Source organism: Lissotriton helveticus, chromosome 5_1 (assembly GCF_964261635.1).
Source record: "Lissotriton helveticus chromosome 5_1, aLisHel1.1, whole genome shotgun sequence".
Lineage (NCBI taxonomy): Eukaryota > Metazoa > Chordata > Amphibia > Caudata > Salamandridae > Lissotriton > Lissotriton helveticus.
The window spans coordinates 2,018,546,693-2,018,569,608 of NC_136065.1; the positions used below are offsets into that span (position 1 = coordinate 2,018,546,693).

General features: G+C 47.1%; 1 protein-coding gene across 1 annotated transcript in view; it reads right to left on the reverse strand.

Annotated features, from left to right (window-relative positions):
• Nucleotides 1–22,916, reverse strand: part of LOC144756192 (butyrophilin subfamily 1 member A1-like) — a 131,157-nt gene that overhangs the window by 82,167 nt on the left and 26,074 nt on the right. Inside the window, exon 2 of the mRNA XM_078645793.1 lies at nt 8,597–8,670. Within this exon, the coding sequence (XP_078501919.1) occupies nt 8,597–8,669 (73 nt within the window). The 5' untranslated portion in view covers nt 8,670. The remainder of the gene's footprint in view (nt 1–8,596; nt 8,671–22,916) is intronic.

Below are 22,916 nucleotides of genomic sequence, written 5' to 3' on the forward strand. Positions count from 1 at the left end.
TTGTAAGTAAAGCAACGGCCTCCACTTCTGGTCTTCCTTATCCTTGGTACCACTGCGAGGTTCAGCTCACCTTAACAGAGGCTTCTAGAGGCCTTGTAAGGGTGAATCAAAGATTCGATGATAGGAGGCTCATTGCCCCCCAGGGATCCATGAACGACGCACAAAGCCTTGAAGTAAAATAAATAAATAAATGTAAATCTGTATTTGTAACGCACAAACTACTCACCCTTATGGGTCTCAAGGCACTGGGGGCCGTCGTGGAAATGATGTGAGCTATTGCCCAGAGTCACATGGTGCTGAGCTGAGCTTCCGGCAGAGCCGGGGATCAAACCATGAACCCTGTGCTCCAAAGTCAGGTGCCCTGGCCGCTGCACCACACCTCCACACCTGTAGTAGATTCTTTCATAACCGGTAACTAGTAGAGCATGTGGAGTCCTGGTTTAGCGGAGCTTCATTTCTGGGTACCCGTAAGGAGCCTTGCCGCTGAGTTCTGCACGGTCTGTAATTTTGAGATTACATTGAGGGGGGCACCCAGGTAAAGGGCATTATTATAATCTATCCTCGACAGGATCAATGCTTGGACCAGTATTTTTAATGCTTGCTCTGGTAGCAAAGGCAGAATTTTTCGAATAATTCTGAGTAGGCCGAAACAGAGCGCTGTGGTTTTCCTGGCTTGGACTTTAAAGGATAGGTCTTGGTCCAGCCACACACCCAGACTCTTTAATTCAGTTTTCGGTGTGGGTATTGGGCCCGTGCAAGCTGGGCACATGGTATTGACTTTGGGGATAAGCTGGCTGCCCAGTAGCATAAGTTCAGTCTTATCGCCGTTGAGTTTTAATTGAGAGAGACTCATCCAATTGATGACTTCCTCCAAGCACTGGTGAAGGTCCAGGGATGCATGATTAGATTGGGTCAATGCTACCACCAACTGGGTATCGTCGGCGTATTTGACTATGTGAATCCCAAAGGGCACGACTATCTCCGACAGTGGGCGCATATAAATGTTAAAAAGTGTATGGCTCAGAGACGAACCCTGTGGGACTCCACATTTGAGAGGGACTGGTTTAGACAGAGCGTCACCTGAGAACACATAAAAGCACCTGTCCTCCAAAAAGGATTTGAGCCACGATAGTACCTTACCCGATATGCCTAGATTCATCAGACGGTGGGTCAGAATCTCGTGGTTCACCGTATCGAAGGCCGCACTTAGATCGAGAAGTATAATGGCGGCTGTGCCTCGTGAGTGAACAATCTTCCTTGCTTCCTCCACCACCGCCAGTAAGGCGGTCTCGGTGCCCTGTCATGGGCGAAAGCCCGTTTGTGAGGCATGGAGCAGGTGATTGGATTCCAGTTATGTAGATAGGGTGTGGTTAACTATTTTCTCTGCGATTTTGCTAATTGCCGGGAGCAATGAGATGGGGTGGTAATTGCCCAAATCTGACTGGTCCAGGTGTGGCTTTTTAAGCAGAGCTTTTACCATGGCTTTCTTCCAGTCCCGGGGAACAGTCCCCAGAGAAAGGGAGGAGTTGATCAGACAGGTCATAATAGGGGCCACCGTAGCTGCTGCCAATTTTAAAACCTTAATGAGGGCGGGATCCAGTGGTGATCCTGACTTCACCTTCGTTTAAGGTGGCTAAGAATGACTCCTGAGTCAATGGTGTGAAGGTTTCAAGATAATGTATGTCTCCAAGCTGACCTATGGCAGTTAATTCGGAAATGTCATTTTTTTGTTGGGGGAGATTTTTAGAATATTAAGCACCTTAGTAGCGAAAAAATCTGCCAATTTATTGCAAGGGTCGATGGACGGGTCGGGGGCTGCCGGGGGGGGGGGTCTGGGCATTTAAGACGTTTTTTTGCAATCAAGAGGGTCTCTCTGGAGGAATTGGCTGACCCTGAGATCTTTTCCGCAAAGTAGGAGGCTTGGGATTGTTTTATTTCAGCCTCATAGTTAACAATGGCCATCCCATATTCCAATTTCTTTGCTGCCAAGAAATCCTTTCTCCAGATCCTTTCTAGGCGTTTACATTTTTGCTTTAACACCCACAGTTCAGGGGAAAACCATGCAGCCTTGTTGTCGCCTAGTTTCTTTAGTATTAGTTTCTTAGGGAGCACTGCATTCAATGAATCCTCAATCCAGTGGGTGAACTTCTGATAATCTGTAGTGGGATTAAGTTCCAGACCAGGTGCGGTGTTCTTTATTACCTGGACCCACTCTTCCAGTGGAAGTTTGGCCCAACGTCGGGCCAAAACTCGCCTAGGATGTAAGTGCGGTACCTGGGAGGGTAGGGTCCAAATTGTGGGAATGAGGAAATGATCGGACCATGGTATGGGCATGGGTGCTTTGGCACTGAGATCAGACATGTTGGAAAAGATCGTATCAAGAAGGTGACCCTTAATATGAGTCGCTTTGGAGACCTTCAGGTGAAGTTGACAAGCAGCAAGGCCTTGTATTAATTCTCTGGCTGATGACGCTAGAGGGTCATCAAAATGTAAATTGAAGTCTCCCAGTAGAGTAAAATTAGCTGAGGAACTGGCCATCGTTATAACAGTTTCCATCAAGGATTTGTCAAATTGGCCCAGTGTCCCAGGAGGGCGGTAAATAAGGATGCCCGAGAACGATAGTGATTGCAAAATTCACATTCTCACAGTCTGCAAGGGGGCTGTCAAGTAACCTACAGACCAAATGATCTTTATATATTATAGCAATCCCACAACTCATCCCCAGCATTCTGTCTTTCTTCTGGATTAAGTATCCTGGGGGCAGTGCCTGGGCCATTCCGGCTCTGAACTAGGATTCAACCATGTTTCTGTAAGGAATAAAATTTCCGGCTCCTGATCCTTTAGGAGCATAAAAATCTCGGCCGTGTGTTTTGGCAAGGATCTGCAATTAAGCAGAAGGAGCTGGAAAGAAGGGCCACCTAGAGCCTTGTGGGAGAGCCGTGGAGCCGTGGAGCTGCCCATAGTCTGATGCTCGTTCAGAGACTAAGTATGCCTACAACCGGGACCCATAGTATTGTTCAACTGTTTGAGGACAGAGCTAGAATAGCGAAAGGTTTCTGGGGTCAGAGGGGTAGGGGTACTGGCCCCTGGTCCCGGTCGGGCGCAGACGGGATTGCCTTAGGCGCGCCAGCTGCACGCCCCCTGCGTGGTCGCGTCATGTGTCGTAATTGTAGAGTCAACTGGGTGTCGGGTTCAGCAGCTAGAACGCTGACCCTGCGCCAATCTGCAAGATTCCTAGCCCAAATGTTCCCTCACTTCCCCTTGATCATTGAACACAGCTCCTTGTTAGCAATGTCAGCGAGCAGCAGTGAACGTGAGTAGAGGCAATTCAATTTTAAAACAAAGTGTCCGATAAAACAACACACACAGATTAGCACCAATCCAATATTAAAATTTTTAGGCAGAATGAGAGAGGCAACAAGCCTCGTAGTGTGAGTGTACAGATCATACCTCTTCTAGTAAGCCTGTAAGGATGGCTCCTTTGGTGTGGGTTGGAGACTGGCATAATTGTTTGAGGTCATTAACCTCAAGCAGATTAGTGAGGAGGGTGATTGAGGGATCATCGGTAGCGTTCAAGTGGAGGTTGAGATCACCAAGGAAGAGATTATTAGAGTTGGAAATTGAGGATTGTGCAGAAGTTTAGAGAATTCATCAATGAAAGGTTGAGGGATTCCAGGAGGGTGATAGATGTTATGTAGACGAATTGGGAGGGAACCTTATACATTTAGTTCAGCTTCGAGGTATTTAAAGGAGGAGTGGCCAGAATTATTGACAAGGGATAGCTGAAGTTCATTTTTGAAGATTATGGCTAAACCGCCCCCTACTCTGTCAGGTCTATCTTTCCTAAGGATAGAGTATCCTGGGGGAAAGTAAGTAAAGTATGCTTATTGAGTGGTCTTTGAGCCATGTTTCCGTGAGGAACGCAATGTCAATGGATTCACTAAGGATCGTTTCAGAGATTTCAGTGGCATATCGGATGGCAGATTGACAGTTCACGAGCATGCAAGGCGAGGGGTTTGAGGTTGCTCTTGGGTGGAGGGCAGGAGTGGATTGTGGTGAGTTGGGGAGGGGGTCTGGGGGAGACGGAAGAGGAGGGGGTTCTGTCAGTTCCTAGAATGACGGGGATGTTGGAGTAGGAGAGAGGCGGATTAGTGATTGGTGAACTAGTATGGTAAGAGTTGCATAGGTAGGAAAGGTCAGAAGGTGAGAGAAGCTCAAGGTGTGGCGAGGTCTATGCATACGACAGCGGAGAGGGGTCGTTCTCCAATGATTGGAGGTAGTGTTGTAATTTCGGTTGGAGTAGGGGGACTTAGCACATTTGGGAAGGGTTCTTGAGCTGAGGTAAGAGAAATTGTCTCTGATTCAAGAGAGTTCAGTCGTCAAATTAGAGAGATTGTGTTCAATATTGCGTAGGCTCTGGGTTATTCGAGTGAGGGGGACACTGTTTGGTAGGGGGAGGGAATGGTCTGTGTTAACTGTAGAGGGAGGATTGTAGAGAGTAGGATGTGAGAGGTCATTGGGGGCATAGTGAGGGGGGACCAGGCTATTGGGTGTGATGGGTGGTGTGATGAGGCACAGGAGATTAAGAACCTCCCGGGATGTGGTAGTAGAAGTTAAATAGGTGTGAAGAGTGTGGAGAGAGATCACGCCAGGGTGAAGGGGTGGTGTGTTATATGGGGGAGGAATAATGGGATAGGGGAGGGAGAAGAAGGGGCAGGGGACAGGGGGACACGATAGGGGAATCAAGGTGGGTGGTCTGGGGGAAGGATGGGGGTTAAGAGTTTTATTGAGGGTAGGAGGGGGTAGGCTACTAGTGTGCATGTGTGGATGGGCGAGGGGGAGTGAAGTAGGGATGTCAAGAGGGAGGGTTGTTGGGGGAGAGAATATTTGGGAAACAGAGATTGGGGGTGGCATAAGTCAAAGAGCTGTCTGGGGAGGGTGATGTCAGTGATTGGAGGATGGTGTTAGCTGGTGGGTGGGAGGAGAGGGGGAGAGTGGGGTCAGAGGTACGGGAGAGGATGGGAGGGCATTGTGCGATTGGAAGGATGGCAGGTTAGGAGTAGTTTTGTTAAGGTGGAAAAACAGGATGTTGAAGTGGTGTTCAAAGACGGTGAGGTGGGATTCAGCGGCTTTGCAGCGCAAGCGTCATGGATGGGATCCTTGATGATGGCGCAGGACCTTGCATCGCAGTCTTGCCACATCTCGGAACCAACACATCGCCACGATTTAAGGTATTCTGTTCAGTGGGCCTAACTGGGTCCCTGTAGACAGCCCATGCTCCATCGCAGTGGGCATGAACTTGTGACTTTGTCCCGGTCCAGTTAGACCAAATACCACAGTTGGGGCTTTCTGCTTTTTGGCATTATTTTTCTGAAATCTTTAAAATTGCATGTCTCCGGTTTTACTGATTGGATTTTTGTCACTCTGGTCTTGTTTTATTCATTAAAATTTACTCTATTTTAAAAACCTTTTGGGGTTCCTTTTGTGGTGTGATTGTAAAGTGTTACTGAATGAACGATTGCATAAATATGTTGCACATTGCCTCTGAGTTAAATCTGACCACTCTGTGCCAAGCTACCCGAGGGTTGAGCACAGGTTAATTTAGGGTTTGCTTGTGACTTCACCCTGAGAAAAATTGTGGTTGTTGCTTAGGAACACAAACCTCAATGAATACTCAATGTATTACACCCTGGGTATGCTTAAACAAAGACTGCACTTTGCCAGACATCATGGCAGCCTGAGCCCCCCAGTCCCCACTGCAATGGAGATCACAGTGATGTGCCTTGGGTCCCCACTAGTGAGCCCAAGTTGACCTACAAAACAAGATTAGCTGTTCAGGACATAGGAGAGGCTTACTCAGTAAGGGAGGAGTGGTAACCAGAGAGGGATGTAGGATCACAGATCATCTCCATTGTTTTACACACAGCAAAGGTTATCATCAACCAAGGCCCCAAGATAGAATTTTCACTTGTCCCAAAGAAAACATAACTAGAATATTCTCCCAAGTCAGGATTCTGCCCTGATGCATCCCACTCCTCCACGGGGCGCCTGTTGCCTTCCTTGAAACATTATCCATGTTTGCACTAGATGGAATCCCTTCCATTCAGTAATCTACATGCTTTCTTTAAAGAGGGGTTTTGTAATGTCTCTCCAACATATTGAATATTTGAATGGATCCTGAGTACAGGCTGAGAGCGTAGGGTTTGCCGTGCTAGGCTCTAGCAGGAGCCATGTATTTACCCATCCATGTACTCATTTGTCCATCCATACACGCACTCATCCATTGATACACCATAACACTCATTTATCCATTCATCCACCAATTGATTCATTCTGATATTCACTACTCCCTCTTACTTAAAACCAAACACATGAACTCCCTCATCCATTACGAGGACTTTCTCTGATCAAAAAGTCTTACCTAATGACTTCGTCAATGCCTTTTTAACTCGGAGCACATTCAAAATCAAGCACAAATTAGCACCTGCAATAGCTACATACATGTGGGCAGATTAATATGTGAATAAGGCAAACACCAGGGCTGGGAGGGGCTGACCTGTTTCCTGTCCCTTTGTGTGTATGGCTTTAGCTCGGCAATAATAGCTAAGTCTAACTATATGTAAAAGAAGCAAAATCATAGACGTATCTTATTAATGTAATTATCCTTCATTTAACCTCTTGGAAACAAATGTGGTGGTTTTGCAATTGAGTCTGAAATCCTTGTTTCTACATTTGACCACTTTATTCTATCCAAGAAGACTCCCTTGTTCTTCTTTTACTTGCAAACATAGGGAATGCTTCAACGATTTATTGATAATACGATTTTCACAAAAATAGATTTTAATAGGTCATCCAAGAGCACAACAACATATATAACCACAAGTCAGCTCCTTGAATGTTTAAAGCACTTATTCCAATATGCCTAGGCCTATGTTTGAAGTACATTTGTGACTTTTTAGGAATTTACAACGGATTTCAGGTGCACTCCAGGGAATCTCCGGCAGTTGCAGATTCACAGGAGTAGCAACATTGATAATCATTCACGCACAGGACTTTGCTCCAGGTGTACGTTTTTGCATGGGCAAAGGTGGCGCTAGATTTTCTAAATTATAGTTTTATTTTAATTGATAGAACATTGTGGCTAGTGAAACTGGTGTCGCGTGCTGCCAAAGTCTGCCATAAATCCAGAAGCGGCTCCTCCGTTAAGGCGGTGGAGCATTACCCCACCTCTCCGAGCAGATGAAAGAGGCTCAGTTGGGGGGAGCTAGGCTATGTGACGTCAGAGCACTGCAGGGGGAGGAGCGGTAAGTGGTAAGAGCACTCAGTAAGTGTGCATGACGCTTTGGCCGGCCGTCTGGGGCCATGCGCACTTTGGATGATTGCATGTTCTCCACCAAGGCTACATTACAGCCTGGGTGAAGAACATGCCCAGGCCGAAAGCCCCTGTCTGAGCACCGAACCACGGTGCAAAGACCAGTGTCAACACTGCAATGCAGCTTTGTGATTGGCTGTGGAAGACTGGGAGCCTAGGTGCTTCCTGCTGCCAGATTCAAGCACGACCAAGAGGACCAGGTAGAGGCGGTGGCAAGCGCAATTCCAGGTGGGTTATTCTCACTCCTCCCCGCCTCACCACTCTATATATCAATAATTCTATCCAGGATAACAAGCACTAGGATGCACAGCATTTGGTGGTAGGAGACACCTGGAGTTACCCAGTTTCACAAGTATTCGAGGTAGTATCTTAACTCTTTAATAATCACAATCAGCTGAGTATGGTCCATTTGACATTTATTAGTTCCTTGTGATACAGGCAGCCACTGTGTGTTTCGCCATGGTATTTATAAAACCATCCACTTTTAGGGCCTAATCAGACACTCATAAAATCACTTATCATCCAGAAAAGATCCCCATAGTCTCTCTAAGTCTACTGGTAGAAAAGTTTACTCGAAAAGTATCTCTAAGGCAAAATATGCAGTCTATTTCATTTTTATTTTTGTTTCTCCAAGGTGTTCACATTTTGCCTCTGTAGGAATAAATTCCTGTATACCACAAACTATATTGATGATACGGGTTTCTCTTTCCTATTTTGAAAGCTAATCTATCTATTCTCTTTAGAGGAGTAGATTTGTGTATCTTTTTGAGGAGAGAAACTGTCTGCAAATGTTTGTGGTTCCTTAACCATATGTGCTTGTTGGTGACTGGAAGGCCCACGCCCCTGCAACTAGATTTGCTCAAAAGAAAATCCTCCTAACTGGTACAATATCTGAGTAAGTAGACCTATTTGTGAGGATGAGATCCAACCACATCTGAGGCTGTGAATTAATGCTGACATTTTGCCTTGCAGCTTTTTTTATTGGGGCATCTGCATTGGACATAGCTCAGTGAATTAGGTATTTCATCTTTTTGTAAACAGATGGAATTTAAAGGAATCTGTTGGATTTGGCGGGTATTGCTCACATACTTGATAGATTTGTAGACAGTGTCATGCAGTTGGAGGTCTCAGATATCTTCTGAGTTAAGGCAGAACACTCCATCCCGCCCCTTTGCACTGCTGCTTCACACATTTATTACCTATTGCAACAGAAAGGATTCCTACCTGAAGATTCACCTCCATGACTCGAAAGAAGAAGCGCGAAGACAACCACCACCGCGTGACGGATCACCACCATCCTGCAGGAGAATCAAGGGCAAGGGTTATTATGTGCAATAAACTGTATGACTTGTGATCTCCTGTTCCTTGCGAACATGGGATTATGTGTATGGAATAATTCATCCTCAGTTGTCAGCATCGGCAACAACTGTGTATTTAATGAAGGTAGGTTTGGATATGGCAGCATCTTACAGGTAATGAGTGTTGGAACTTCAGGTAGACAGTGATCCCACAATTTGGAAGGTCTCTCCGTGGAAACAAAGGGCAGGGTTCCTGCCACTGACTGAATCTAGGCTAGAAGCGCAGGGAAATTAGTTGTTCATCTGTTGATGTGATATTTTTGTGATGGATAATAATCATCCTATCAATGTGTAGTTGCTAGAAATTTTTATATTTTGGTTTTGTGAATAGTGGAATAATTGACTCTCTCTTAAGGTGGTAAAGATGAGAGCACAATGTGCTTGTTAAAATACCCCTCACACACTAAAAAAATCCAATAGTGTCATGCTTCATCATTGGGGTCTAACACTAACTCTGACCAAGTTACCAAAATCATTAACAAGAATTGGAAAATCCTCAATAGTGGTGGTCTCGACATTCCGAAACCCATGTTCTCTCACAAAAGAGCCCAAAGTGTAAGAGACATACTGGTACATACCAGACCAAAGGAGGCTAAGACCCCAGGTAACTCCAGCTTTGTACAAGGACACTACCCATGTGGTGGATGCAAGGTATGCTGTCTTACCAAGAAAAGCAAAAAATTGACTTTCATGAATGGAACTACATGGGAGCAGAGAAGCTTCAGCAACTGTAACAGCTCGAATGTCGTCTACATGATCACCTGCCCTTGCAATCTCAAGTATATTGGCATGACAAGCAGGGCTGTAAAAATAAGAATAGGCGAACACAAAAGTACTATCAAGTGCAAAAAGTCAAGCACGAAACTAACCAACCACTTCCTTGAAAGTGGGCACAAACCTGAGGACATAGCCTGGACAGTGATCGAGCAGATTGACAACGAGAAATACCTACTGGAAAAGGAACAAAGATGGGTTTTTCGTGTCCAGTCAAACAAACATGGGTTGAACGATGAAATACCGTGGGGTCAGCTGTAGACCATCCTACTCCCCCTTGCTAAGCACCACCCCCCTGGGCCACACACACAATCTTCGCTCACCCTGTAGAGACCAATGATGGACAATATTGTCTGTGATTTACTTCACCATCGCCACTAAGAAATTGATTCAAATTTGTAGTGGCACTCAGCACCTGGTTAATAGCCGCTACCATGATTGAGTAGATACTAAATACTTTTCCGGTGACCTTGTAAAATAATCTGGACTAATGCCATCTCGAACTACCTTAGTGACCCCTCGGGACTTTCAGCAGCCGGCAGCATCGTTTTAATGGTCCCTGTGTGAGCCTTCTCGCATTATCAGGAAAAGGTTCTAATAATATAAACTAACAAACAGGACCTTTGAGCTCAAATTTGTAATTAATAATAACATTCTCAATTTAGGCAAAATGTTTATTGACCAACAGAATAGACATTGTAGAAAGACTTCCGACATTGCACACCCCGTGTTCCATCGGGGGCGGCCATTTTAGGTCAGCGCGCTAGTCTTCTAACGCGTGACCAGCGCTCAGTGAAGCTTAAAGGTTTACCGGTCTCCAGACGCGAGCAGTCTCCAGAGCGGCAGCACGGGTAGGAGTAAGGTAATACCCTTACGCGGCTATTGTAAGTACTAGACTTTGCCAAAGGTCTCTAAACACCTGGTCTAAGAGACAGGGGATAACATGGAAATGTGTGTGTGTGTGTTTTGACGCTATGGGCGCGGTTTTCTTTCCTTCCAGATTACCGCGGTGACACACCTACCGACTGTCAGCTCATGAGGCACATCCTAAGCGCCTCAGCAGTATGTATGGCAATCTATATAACAATCTGTGTGTGCGTCATGGGGATTTTAATGACTACCTCTTTCGGTATTGAAACAGAAGACATTATTATCGGTTGTGAAATCGAAAAAACGGGTCTCCCTTTTTTTAACCTCGTGTGGTGCCGATGTGTGCATCGAGTTATGAATGTGTGTGTGAGTTATTATGAATCCGCCTCAATTATGTGGGGCAACAATATGTTCGGAATAAAAACGAACGCGCAGGGGATGGCAGATTGAACCATCACTCTGTCCATAAAGTTTTAAATACATTCTTTATGAAATGGGCAAAACATGAATGACCCGTGGGACTTGTGGCGCTACTTAAATGTTGTGTCTATAGACAAATCACAGTTACAATGGTAAAGATTTGTGCTTCTCGCTTTTTTCTCCCTTTTCTTACAGAGACCAATTTAGGTCATCACTTTTGATACTTTTTCGCTTCCCTTGGGCCAGCTCATGCCCTGAAGCTAAAACTAACAGTTGATTTTTACTGCTAGTTTTTAGGACGACAGGCTTACTATACTTAGCAACTGAGTTAATTCCTAGTAGGGGCCACTAGAAGGTCCTGATGAGTAAGCAGTAGGGGACTGCTTACGAAACATGTAGACCAGGTAGTAGCTATTTGCTCTACCCCAAAACCCCCTTCTTAACGTCCCCAGCTAGGGAAGTGAATAAATTGTTTTTTTCCACTAGCCAGAGGATTTTTAGCTTTTTTTATTCCCACACATTACTAGGTCCCTACACTTCACTGACACCACTCACCTTGCACTATCACATAGCCTTGTCACATTATCAGTGCTCCCGCGTAGTCCGTCAGGTCGTAGCACGCCCCGCCCCGTAGAGGGACGGGAAGACCCCAATGATGAAGCATGACACTATTGGATTTTTTTAGTGTGTGAGGGGTATTTTAACAAGCACATCGTGCTCTCATCTTTACCACCTTAAGAGAGAGTCAATTATTCCACTATTCACAAAACCAAAATATAAAAATTTCTAGCAACTACACATTGATAGAATCCTTTTGTTTGTGCATATCTGACCGGAGGGTGATTCTGTCAACACCTCTTCACTTCCTCTTTTGTTTTGGGATAATAATCATCATCTGGTCGACGGATGGGTAACCACTACCTCCTTATTGCGAATGCTCACATCCCCCTTCTATTAGTTAGAATGATCAAGGGTTTCAGGATATAACTCCTCAACTCATGAACTAACACTATTGAAGCCAAAGTGCTTAATGTGTATGCAATGTTGAAAACAAGGGTAACCGCAACATGTTTGAGTACCTGGGGTGATAGAATATGGTTTTGTTTGGAACAGGGGTTCATTATGTAATTAACCACGTCAAAAAAGTAATGTCTATATCATATATAGAGATTCAGGAAGAAGTTATTTTTTGCTATTATTAGAATATACATAGTACGTGATATCCTATATTATTAGATTATACCTAGTGCAGATGATACCCATATTAACCAAAACAAATAAAATGTCTATAAGACAGGAACTGATTATACTGTAAATGTTTTTATTTTTGCAGTACAAAGACATTTTTTTATGTAGTATGTTCCAAATGATCAGGTGCTCACAAACTTGAACAAGTGTGCAGTGATAAGTGACCAGTGAAAAAACATTGCATCAAAAGAACTAAAAAGACACATGACTACTGTTATTTCTTTATTTTTGAAGTGCAAGGATTGGAGTCTATATGTGTCCGTTGTCAACTGCATTTCGGCCTCGAGTTAATGTGAGATCATTATCAGAATAGGGTAGTAAGTCCCGAATATCGTCTGTATCACAAGTAAGAGGGGTATCCTAATCATGCCTCATAGGGTCTCCTTCCTCATAATTGTTTTAAATAAAAGTCCGTTTACCATGGAACTTGAACCCAATGACATCAGAGTTTTTGCTTTTGGTGAAAAAGCGATTAATATAATTGGGTATCTTGTGGCTGAGATTAGTTTGTGCACATGGCTATGTTATGTAATGTATATGTAGTTATTGATGGTCAACAGGTATTAGGGTTGGAAACATCAGGGTAAGTTAGCAATGTCATTAATTCCTAATGCTAAAATAAAAATCCACAGTGTTTATTTATTGTTGAAGGAGGGAAAACAGTCAATAGTTTAAGATTCAAGCATGATCGATTGGAAAAGTTGTTAAATACTCACAAAGCAATTATTTCCTTATTGTGAGAAGTTGGCCTGGTATATGATGCTCACTAGTTCTAGTGATCACCTTGTACCATGCCAAGCAACCCTTATGGTGCAGGTTGTAAAGTCAACCTTATAGACAAGCTATCCTAGGGGTAGCATGGACTAAGCAGTCTTAGGCTAAACTCTGTAAAGGCATGTAAAGCAAGCTGTTTTACCTTACACAATCCCCTGAATACCAAATGAAAGGACACCACACAGATATATATTGAAAATATATATAGATTTATTTCTACAAATATCCCTGATACTCTGTATGAGCACAGAAGCAAATGCGATAAAACAAAACACAGTTTAAATGCACGAAAGTTGCACAATTATGGATGAGCCCTAGGGGCCACCTAAACCATATACTAAAATAGTGGTATAAGAACCACTATGGGGAAAGTGAAGAGGCCTAGGGCCTGGGGAATCGCTGGAGCTGTTCGGGACTAGCAGTGAAGAAGTCGGGAAAGGCCCGCGGGACTCGTGTGCAGTGCGGAAAGTGCACGCTTTACCAATGCAATGTCAATGGTGCGTAAAAGTTACAAAGTTAGTTATTAAGGAACCTTCCGAGTGACCTAGAAGGATGAAACTTTAGACACAGACACTAGAGGTGTATACCAGTGTGGGAACACCGGCGTTGCTGAGTTACCTCACCCACAGGAAGCGGGTGCACAGGGTCGAAGTAGTGTCGGGTTTCGTCACGCAGGTCGATGGTGCTTGGAGCTGAAGATGCTGCAGGCGGCTCGATGTGAAGAGTTCTGGTGGATCCAAGGGTGGATCTGAAGAGGTGAAGACCTGAAAGCAGAGGGGACAATGTTCAAAGTCACTAGCCAGTGACTACCGTGGAACCAGGAAGGGACCAGGCGATGTCGGGTGCAAACAGGTGATGTCGTGAAGATTGTCTCTGCAGCCACGTGGACATGAAGAGGTCAAGGACGTCCAGGAGTCGGTCACGAGCTGTCCCACGTAGGCTCTCGCTGATGGCGGTGTCGGCAACTTGATTGGAGCAAACAGGCCTTGGCTAAAGCAAGCCACGCAGGAAGTGATTCAAGCTTCTCACTCGGACCAGCAAGGTCAGAGCGGGTGCTCCTTTTCAGGGGAGCAAGGGCCAATCTAGAGCAACCAGACCAGCGGTGTAGTTTGTCGTTTTCGTCGCCAAGATGGCCGCTAGCCACGTGGCAAGTGGCTGGGATGGTGCGTCGAGTGGCACGGTGCAAAAGGGCCCCACGCAGATCGTGGAGATGCTGGGGGGCTGATCTTCGGTGCAAGGGCTGCTCGAGGTTGGGGCTTCTCAAACCCCAAAGCACAGCATCGAGGGTGCCTCAGGTGCTGCGCAGTCAGCTTCTCGGGGGTCTTTCAAGAGGTCCAGTCCCACGTCTCTCGGTGCCTCCACGGGTCCCTTCTTTGCAGGGACTGTGGATCGGGCTGTGTGAAGTCTGGGAGTCTGGGTCTTGTCAGGCTCTGGGCTCGGGCTCCGGCGGGAGGCGGCGGCAAAGCAGACGTCGAGTTGCTGGATGGTGCCTGTGTTCACAGGGTGGCCACTCCTAGGCCACAAGGGAGATGCTCTTCAGTCTTCTGTGCAGCAGAATGTCGAAGTCCAGTCGTCTTCTTTATTTCAAGTTAATTCAGGATGATCTGAAGTCTCAGGACACAGCTCCCACTCTTATTCGAATCTGGGGGGCCGGATCACCTACTAGGTCCCTCCTCTGGGTGGAACCAGGAAGGGGGGCGGTTACACCTCCTTTCCTTTGTCCAGTTTCGCGCCAGGACTGGGGCTGGAAAGCCCCAGCACCGGTTTGAACTGGCCTATGCACAGGGACACCTTGTGTGCCCCCGGCATGTCTGATTCTATTCAGCCCTGTCCTACCCAATACACAAAATCCTGTCTGGAGTGGTGCTAGCACCTCCCCAGGCAGGAAACCCTTTGTCCCAGCTGCCCTCGCTGGAAGGACTCTCAGCAGCAGGAGGTCAGACTTGTGTCTGTGGTGGCAGCATCCATTTTGTGATGCTGAGGCTCGGTTTAACTTTAACCGGGGTTCAGGCTAGGTACATGTCGTGTCCCTCTAGAAGGGTGGAATGCTACCCCCGTCGCTAGAACTGGCGAGGGGGTAGTATTCCAATTCGTATGACACCTTACTCGACATGTTTTGATAAAGCCAAACCCAAGATAGCATTTAACCGCGAGGTTCATAATGCACTTAAGAGTATATGGTATGGCAGTATCATTAAACAGCTAAAGGACATGGTTCCGAAAGCTGCAGACAGGCTCAGCTCATGCCAGAGCACCATCTCACATATTTCCAAGCACTCTGCCTCCAGGATTGATGAGGCCTTCCATAGGAGTGACTGATAGGAACATATGTGTCCATTTTAGGTTAGGTATAGGCATACTACACCTAAGTAAGGGGTGGTTACACCGACTTACCCCAGCTGAGTGATCAGCCAGTTGTGTCAAATATGGAGGCCAGGCCAGGGGTGGCACAATACATGCTGCAGCCCCTGGTAGGCCTTGAAAGCACCTGGGTACCTGGGTACACTGTTACAGGGGCCAATAAGGTGAACCAGTTCCAATTTCGTTATGCACCTAAAGTACATGGGTAACAATTTAGAGAGAGAACAGCAGGCTGTGGGTCTGATTAGCAGGCCCACAGCCACATTAAGTCATAAACCAGTGAAGCAAAAAGGGTGACCATAGGATAGCAGACCCTACTCTCCTACACAACCCCCCCCCCCCCAAACGCAGGGACATTAGACTAACCTTGACCAGTTGTGTCTTCATGTTCTAAGTGGAAGTACCTGGAGAGACCATCTGCATTACCATGGTCAGTCCCTGGGCGGTGCTCCACTGTAAAGTCCATCCCCTGTAGGGAAATGGACCACCTGAGCAGTTTGGGGTTTTCACCCTTCATCTGATTAAGCCATAAGAGGGGCTTATGGTCGGTCTGAATCTTGAGGTGAGTGCCAAACAAGTATGGTCTCAACTTCTTCAGGGCCCACACCACAGCAAAGGCCTCCCTCTCAATGGCTGACCAACGTTTCTCTCTGGGGTCAGCCTTCTGCTAATAAAAGCAATGGGCTGGTCTTGACCATCTACATTAAGTTGTGAAAGCACAGCTCCCACTCCCAACTCAGAAGCATCTGTTTGGACAATAAACTCTCTTGAGTAGTCAGGACTCTTCAGGATAGGTGCAGAGCACATGGCCTTCTTCAGGTCATCAAATGCCTTTTGACAGTATTCTGTCCACTGAACCTTTTTGGGCATCTTCTTGGATGTCAGATCATTAAGAGGAGTCACAATGGACCCATAGTTCTTAACAAACTTCCTGTAGTACCCAGTCAGGCCCAAGAAAGCTCTGACCTGAGTCTGGGTAGTTGGAGGAGTCCAGTCCTTTATGGTCTGAATCTTACTCTCCAGTGGTTGAACTTGGCCTCCACCCACAAGGTGGCCCAAGTACACAACCTTACTCTGCCCTATCTGGCACTTGGTTGCCTTGATAGTGAGGCCTGCCTTTTGCAGAGCCTTTAGCACTTCCTTCAGGTGGACCAGGTGATCCTCCCAGGTGGAGCTAAAGACAGCAATATCGTCCAGATATGCTGCACAAAAGTCATCCAACCCAGTAAGGACTTGATTCACCAACCTTTGGAAGGTGGCAGGTGCATTTTTCAAACCAAAGGGCATCACCACAAACTCGTAATGCCCACTGGGGGTAGAAAATGCTGTCTTGGCCTTAGACTCCTCAGCTAACCTGATTTGCCAGTAGCCAGCTGTCAAGTCAAATGTGCTCAAATACTTGGCAGAAGCCAATTTGTCTATGAGCTCATCTGCCCTTGGAATTGGGTGTGCATCTGTCCTGGTGACAGCATTGAGTCCTCTGTAATCCACACAGAACCTCATCTCTCTCTTTCCATCTTTGGTGTGAGGTTTGGGGACCAGAACCACTGGGCTAGCCCAGGGGCTCTCTGAAGGCTCAATGACACCTAACTCCAGCATCTTTTGCACCTCAGCCTTGATACAGTCTCTGACATGGTCAGGCTGCCTGTAAATGTTGTTCTTCACAGGAAGACTATCACCAGTGTCCACCACATGGGTACACCAGTTAGTCTGACTGGGTGTCAGGGAGAACATATGTCGATATGACTGCAAAACCTGTCTACAGGCATGTTGCTGATGTTCAGTGAGGCTGCCATCTAAGGCCACACCATCAACTGAGCCATCCTCAGGATTCTGAGTCAGCAGGTCTGGGAGAGGGTCACTCTCTTCCTCCTGCCCCTCATCTGTAGCCATGAGCAAGCCCATGTCTCTCCTGTCAACATATGCTTTCAGCCTGTTAACATGGAGCACCCTGTGGGGGCTCCTGGGAGTTCCAAGGTCCACCAAGTAGGTAACCTCTCCCTTTTTCTCAATGATTATATGGGGTCCAGACCATTTGTCTTGGAGTGCTGCTGGGGCCACTGGCTCCAACACCCATACCTTCTGTCCAGGCTGGTACTCAGTCAGGACAGCCTTTTGGTCATGCCAGGCCTTCTGTAATTCCTGGCTAGCCTCAAGGTTTTTGGATGCCTTCTCCATATACTCAGCCATCCTGGAGCGGAGACCAAGTACATAGTCCACTATGTCTTGCTTGGGCTTTTTGAGAGGTAACTCCCATCCTTCCCTCACCAGACATAGGGGTCCTCTTACAGGGTGTCCAAACAACAATTCAAAGGGGCTGAAGCCAACACCCTTTTGTGGGACCTCTCTGTAAGCAAACAGAAGGCAGGGCAGAAGGATATCCCATCTTCGCCTGAGCTTCTCAGGTAATCCTTTGATCATGCCCTTTAGGGTCTTGTTGAATCTCTCAACAAGCCCATTGCATTGTGGATGATAGGGAGTGGTGAACTTATAGTTGACACCACATTCCTTCCACATAGCTGTCAAGTATCCTGACATGAAGTTTGCACCTCTATCAGATACTACCTCCTTAGGAAACCCCACTCTGGAGAAAACTCCAAGTAAGGCCCTGGCCACAACAGGAGCTGTTGTGGTCCTAAGTGGAATTGCCTCTGGGTACCTGGTGGCATGGTCCACCACCACCAGTATGAATCTGTGCCCAGATGCTGTAGGGGGATCCATTGGTCCAACAATGTCAATCCCTACCCTTTCAAAGGGCACCCCCACCACAGGTAATGGTATTAGGGGAGCCTTTGTGGTACCACCTGCTTTGCCACTTGCTTGGCAGGTTACACAGGAGCGACAAAACTCCTTTGTATCTTCTGACATGTGAGGCCAATGAAAGTGACAGACAAGTGTGTCCCATGTTTTGTTCTGGCCTAGGTGTCCTGCTAAGGGAATATCGTGTGCCAAGGTAAGAAGGAAGCCCCTAAATTGCAGAGGTATGACCAACCTCCTGGTTATACCAGGCTTGGGGTCTCTACCCTCTGAATAAAGGAGCCCATCATCCAAATAAACCTTATGGGTACCATGAGCATTCCCAGCAGCCTCAGCAGCAGCCTGCTGTCTGAGGGGTTCAAGAGAAGGACAGGATAACTGAGCCTGCCCCAAGTCTGCCCTAGAAGGTCCCCTTGTCCCCAGAAACTCAACCTGATCAGGTTCAAGCTCTATAGGGACAGTTCCTTCAGGGGTCTCAGAATCATCTTCCTGTGAAGGCTGATCCTCACTTGTAGGCATTTGGGAAGGCACAGCCTTTACCCTCCTGTTCCTTGTCTTGGAAGGTACTTGGTCCATTGTTCCAGGATCCAAGACCTGAGGTTCAGAGAGGCACTTTTTGGCCTGTGACCTGGTCACAGCAAGGACATGTGATGATATCCCTAACATCTCTGCATGAGTCCTGTACTCAACTTCTGACCATAGAGAGCTCTCCAGGTCATTGGCCAACAAACATTCTACTGGGAGATCAGCACTAACCACAACTCTTTTTAGGCCAGTTACCCCTCCCCAGGAAAAGTTAACAATTGCCACACTATGTGTAGTAGTGACATTGCGGGCATTGGTCACCGGGTAATTATCACCTGGTATGTACTGTCCAGGGTCCACAAAGCTAGGCGTCACCATAGTGACACTGGCACATGTGTCCCTGTATGCTTGAGCCACTTTTTCATTAATTAAAGGCGTCTGTCTGTACTTGCCCAAATTATTGGGACTGACAGTAGGGGAAATATCAATCTCCCCATCACAAATCAGAACAGCCTGTGTGGGGACCCTGACTAGGTCAGAATCTCCATCAGTTCCCAAGGTGATACCCACTACCCCCTTAGTCTGTGGACCAACACTGCCAACTGTACTAGTGGGTGCAGGTGCCTTAGGGATGCAGTGTTGGGGGCTCCACCCTTTTTACAATCACTTGTCCAGTGAGTGGTGCTTTTGCAAAAGCTACACCAGGGTTTTCTTTGACCTTCTTTCTTCTTCTTCTTCTTGGAAGTTTGGGACCCACCCTCAGTATTAGTTTGGGGCCCTGTTGAAGACTTCTGGTCTTTAGCTTTCTGCTCCCCACCCTTCTGGTCTGTTTTCTTTTGGTCACCACCCTGGTTCTGGTTCTGGTTCTTTTGCTTAACTCTGGTTCTAACCCATTTGTCTGCCCTCTTTCCCAATTCTTGGGGAGAGGTTAGATATGAGTCAATCAAATGTTGATGCAACTGCTGGTTCTGATAGTTATTTAAAATCTGTTCTCTCATAAGCAAATTGTACAATCCTTCATAGTCTGTAACCTTACTTCCCAGCAACCAGCCCTCCAGAGTCTTAGTGGCACATTCAACAAATTCAGACCAGTCCTGAGTCTGTGTCTTCTGGGTGTCTCTGAACATTAACCTGTACTGTTCAGTGGTTAAGCCTAACCCATCAATGAGAGCACTCTTCAGGACCAGGTAGTTTCTAGAATCCCCATCACTAACTGTGAGGAGTCTGTCTCGGCCTCTACCTTCAAAGGAGAGCCACAAGATTGCTGCCCACTGCTCCTGAGGGACCTGCTGTACTTTGCAAGCTCTCTCAAGTGCAGTTATCCATTTGTGGATATCATCCCCAACTTTGTAGGGGGGCACAATCTTACTCAGGTTTCTATTGTCATAGGACCTGTCTTTATCCTTAGGGATAGTGCTGCCACCAGTGGATTCTAACCCACTCTCTCTAGGCTGCCTTGCTCTAGCAAGTTTCTCTTTGGCCAGGGCAACCTCTAACTCTTGCCTCTGGATCCTAAGTTCAGCCTCTCTCATTTTGGCCTCATGTTCCCTTCTCTGAGGGCTAGTCAACTCCCTTCTGGAGTTGCCATGAGAACCTCTAGAAACATGGGAAGCATTGGACTCACCTGAGTGATTCCTCCTCCTCCTATGCTCCTGGTTAAGTCCATTTGGGGGTCTGAATGGGTTGGACCCACCTTCAGTCCCAAATAAGCTTAAGTTAGCCTGGTTAAGCCTGCTGACTAACACCTGGCTATTTCTACCATCATCAGAATCACTTTCTTCCTCCTCCTCCTCCTCTTCTTCTTCCTCAGGCTGAGTATTCCCAGGGGTCTGGTCTTCCTCATCTATCTGGATGACAGGGGCAGGGGCATCAGGGTTATCATCTTCAGTGGGAGATCCTCCATCTCCAGTCCCTGAGGGGCCTGGTTTGGAGTTCTTTAGAGCTTCAGACTGGTCTAACAGCTCTCTGAGGTGTCCTGCTGTAGGAGTAGGAACTGTTTTGATTCCACTCATGGAACACAGTTGCCTCAGTTCCTTAAATGGAAAGATAGCAAATTTGGATGGTGCCCTTGGAGGGTCACTCTCAACAGAGATGGGTCCAGTGGATCCCTCTGCTCCAGACATTGCTCTAGTGTGGTGGATGTGTTGCAATCTACCTACACTTGTGTTTTCATACAAAACCTATCTAGTAGTTGTAGTCAGGGTGTGCTACTCCCTATCCTCTACAACAACTAAGTTCAGTAGAACTTAAGTATATCTAGTCTTGTTTTAGTGTACCTATCAGGTACCTGTATGATCTTTCAAATGATATTTTCAAAGATTGTAATGGTAAAACAACAGCAAGCTCAAATCCCAATCCGCTGCTCACCAATGTGAGAAGTTGGCCTGGTATATGATGCTCACTAGTTCTAGTGATCACCTTGTACCATGCCAAGCAACCCTTATGGTGCAGGTTGTAAAGTCAACCTTATAGACAAGCTATCCTAGGGGTAGCATGGACTAAGCAGTCTTAGGCTAAACTCTGTAACGGCATGTGAAGCAAGCTGTTTTACCATACACAATCCCTTGAATACCAAATGAAAGGACACCACACAGATATATATTGGAAATATATATAGATTTATTTCTACAAATATCCCTGATACTCTTTATGAGCACAGAAGCAAATGCGTTAAAACAAAACACAGTTTAAATACACGAAAGTTGCACAATTATGGATGAGCCCTAGGGGCCACCTAAACCATATACTAAAATAGTGGTATAAGAACCACTATGGGAAAAGTGAAGAGGCCTAGGGCCTGGGGAATCGCTGGAGCTGTTCGGGACTAGCAGTGAAGAAGTCGGGAAAGGCCCGCGGGACTCGGGTGCAGTGCGGAAAATGCACGCTTTACCAATGCAATGTCAATGGTGCGTAAAAGTTACAAAGTTAGTTATTAAGGAACCTTCCGAGTGACCTAGAAGGATGAAACTTTAGACACAAACACTAGAGGTGTATACCAGTGTGGGAACACCGGCGTTGCTGAGTTACCTCACCCACAGGAAGCGGGTGCACAGGGTCGAAGTAGTGTCGGGTTTCGTCACGCAGGTCGATGGTGCTTGGAGCTGAAGATGCTGCAGACGGCTCGATGTGAAGAGTTCCGGTGGATCCAAGGGTGGATCTGAAGAGGTGAAGACCTGAAAGCAGAGGGGACAATGTTCAAAGTCACTAGCCAGTGACTACCGTGGAACCAGGAAGGGACCAGGCGATGTCGGGTGCAAACAGGTGATGTCGTGAAGATTGTCTCTGCAGCCACGTGGACACGAAGAGGTCAAGGACGTCCAGGAGTCGGTCACGAGCTGTCCCACGCAGGCTCTCGCTGATGGCGGTGTCGGCAACTTGATTGGAGCAAACAGGCCTTGGCTAAAGCAAGCCACGCAGGAAGTGATTCAAGCTTCTGACTCGGACCAGCAAGGTCAGAGCGGGTGCTCCTTTTCAGGGGAGCAAGGGCCAATCTGGAGCAACCAGACCAGCAGTGTAGTTTGTCGTTTTCGTCGCCAAGATGGCCGCTAGCCACGTGGCAAGTGGCCGGGATGGCGCGTCGAGTGGCACGGTGCAAAAGGGCTCCACGCAGATCGTGGAGATGCTGGGGGGCTGATCTTCGGTGCAAGGGCTGATCGAGGTTGGGGCTTCTCAAACCCCAAAGCACAGCATCGAGGGGGCCTCAGGTGCTGCGCAGTCAGCTTTCGGGGGTCTTTCAAGAGGTCCGGTCCCAAGTCTCTCGGTGCCTCCACAGGTCCCTTCTTTGTAGGGACTGTGGATCGGGCTGTGTGAAGTCTGAGAGTCTGGGTCCTGTCAGGCTCTGGGCTCGGGCTCTGGCGGGAGGCGGCGGCAAAGCAGACGTCGAGTTGCTGGATGGTGCCTGTGTTCACAGGGTGGCCACTCCTAGGCCACAAGGGAGATGCTCTTCAGTCTTCTGTGCAGCAGAATGTCGAAGTCCAGTCGTCTTCTTTATTTCAAGTTGATTCAGGATGATCTGAAGTCTCAGGACACAGCTCCCACTCTTATTCGAATCTGGGGGGCCGGATCACCTACTAGGTCCCTCCTCTGGGTGGAACCAGGAAGGGGGCGGTTACACCCCCTTTCCTTTGTCCAGCTTCGCACCAAGACTGGGGCTGGAAAGCCCCAGCACCGGTTTGAACTGGCAAATGCACGGGGACACCTTGTGTGCCCCAGGCATGTCTGATTCTATTCAGCCCTGTCCTACCCAATACACAAAATCCTGTCTGGGGTGGTGCTAGCACCTCCCAAGGCAGGAAACCCTTTGTCCAAGCTGCCCTCACTGGAAGGACTCCCAGCAGCAGGAGGTCAGACTTGTGTCTGTGGTGGCAGCATCCATTTTGTGATGCTGAGGCTCGGTTTAACTTTAACCGGGGTTCAGGCTAGGTACATGTCGTGTCCCTCTAGAAGGGTGGAATGCT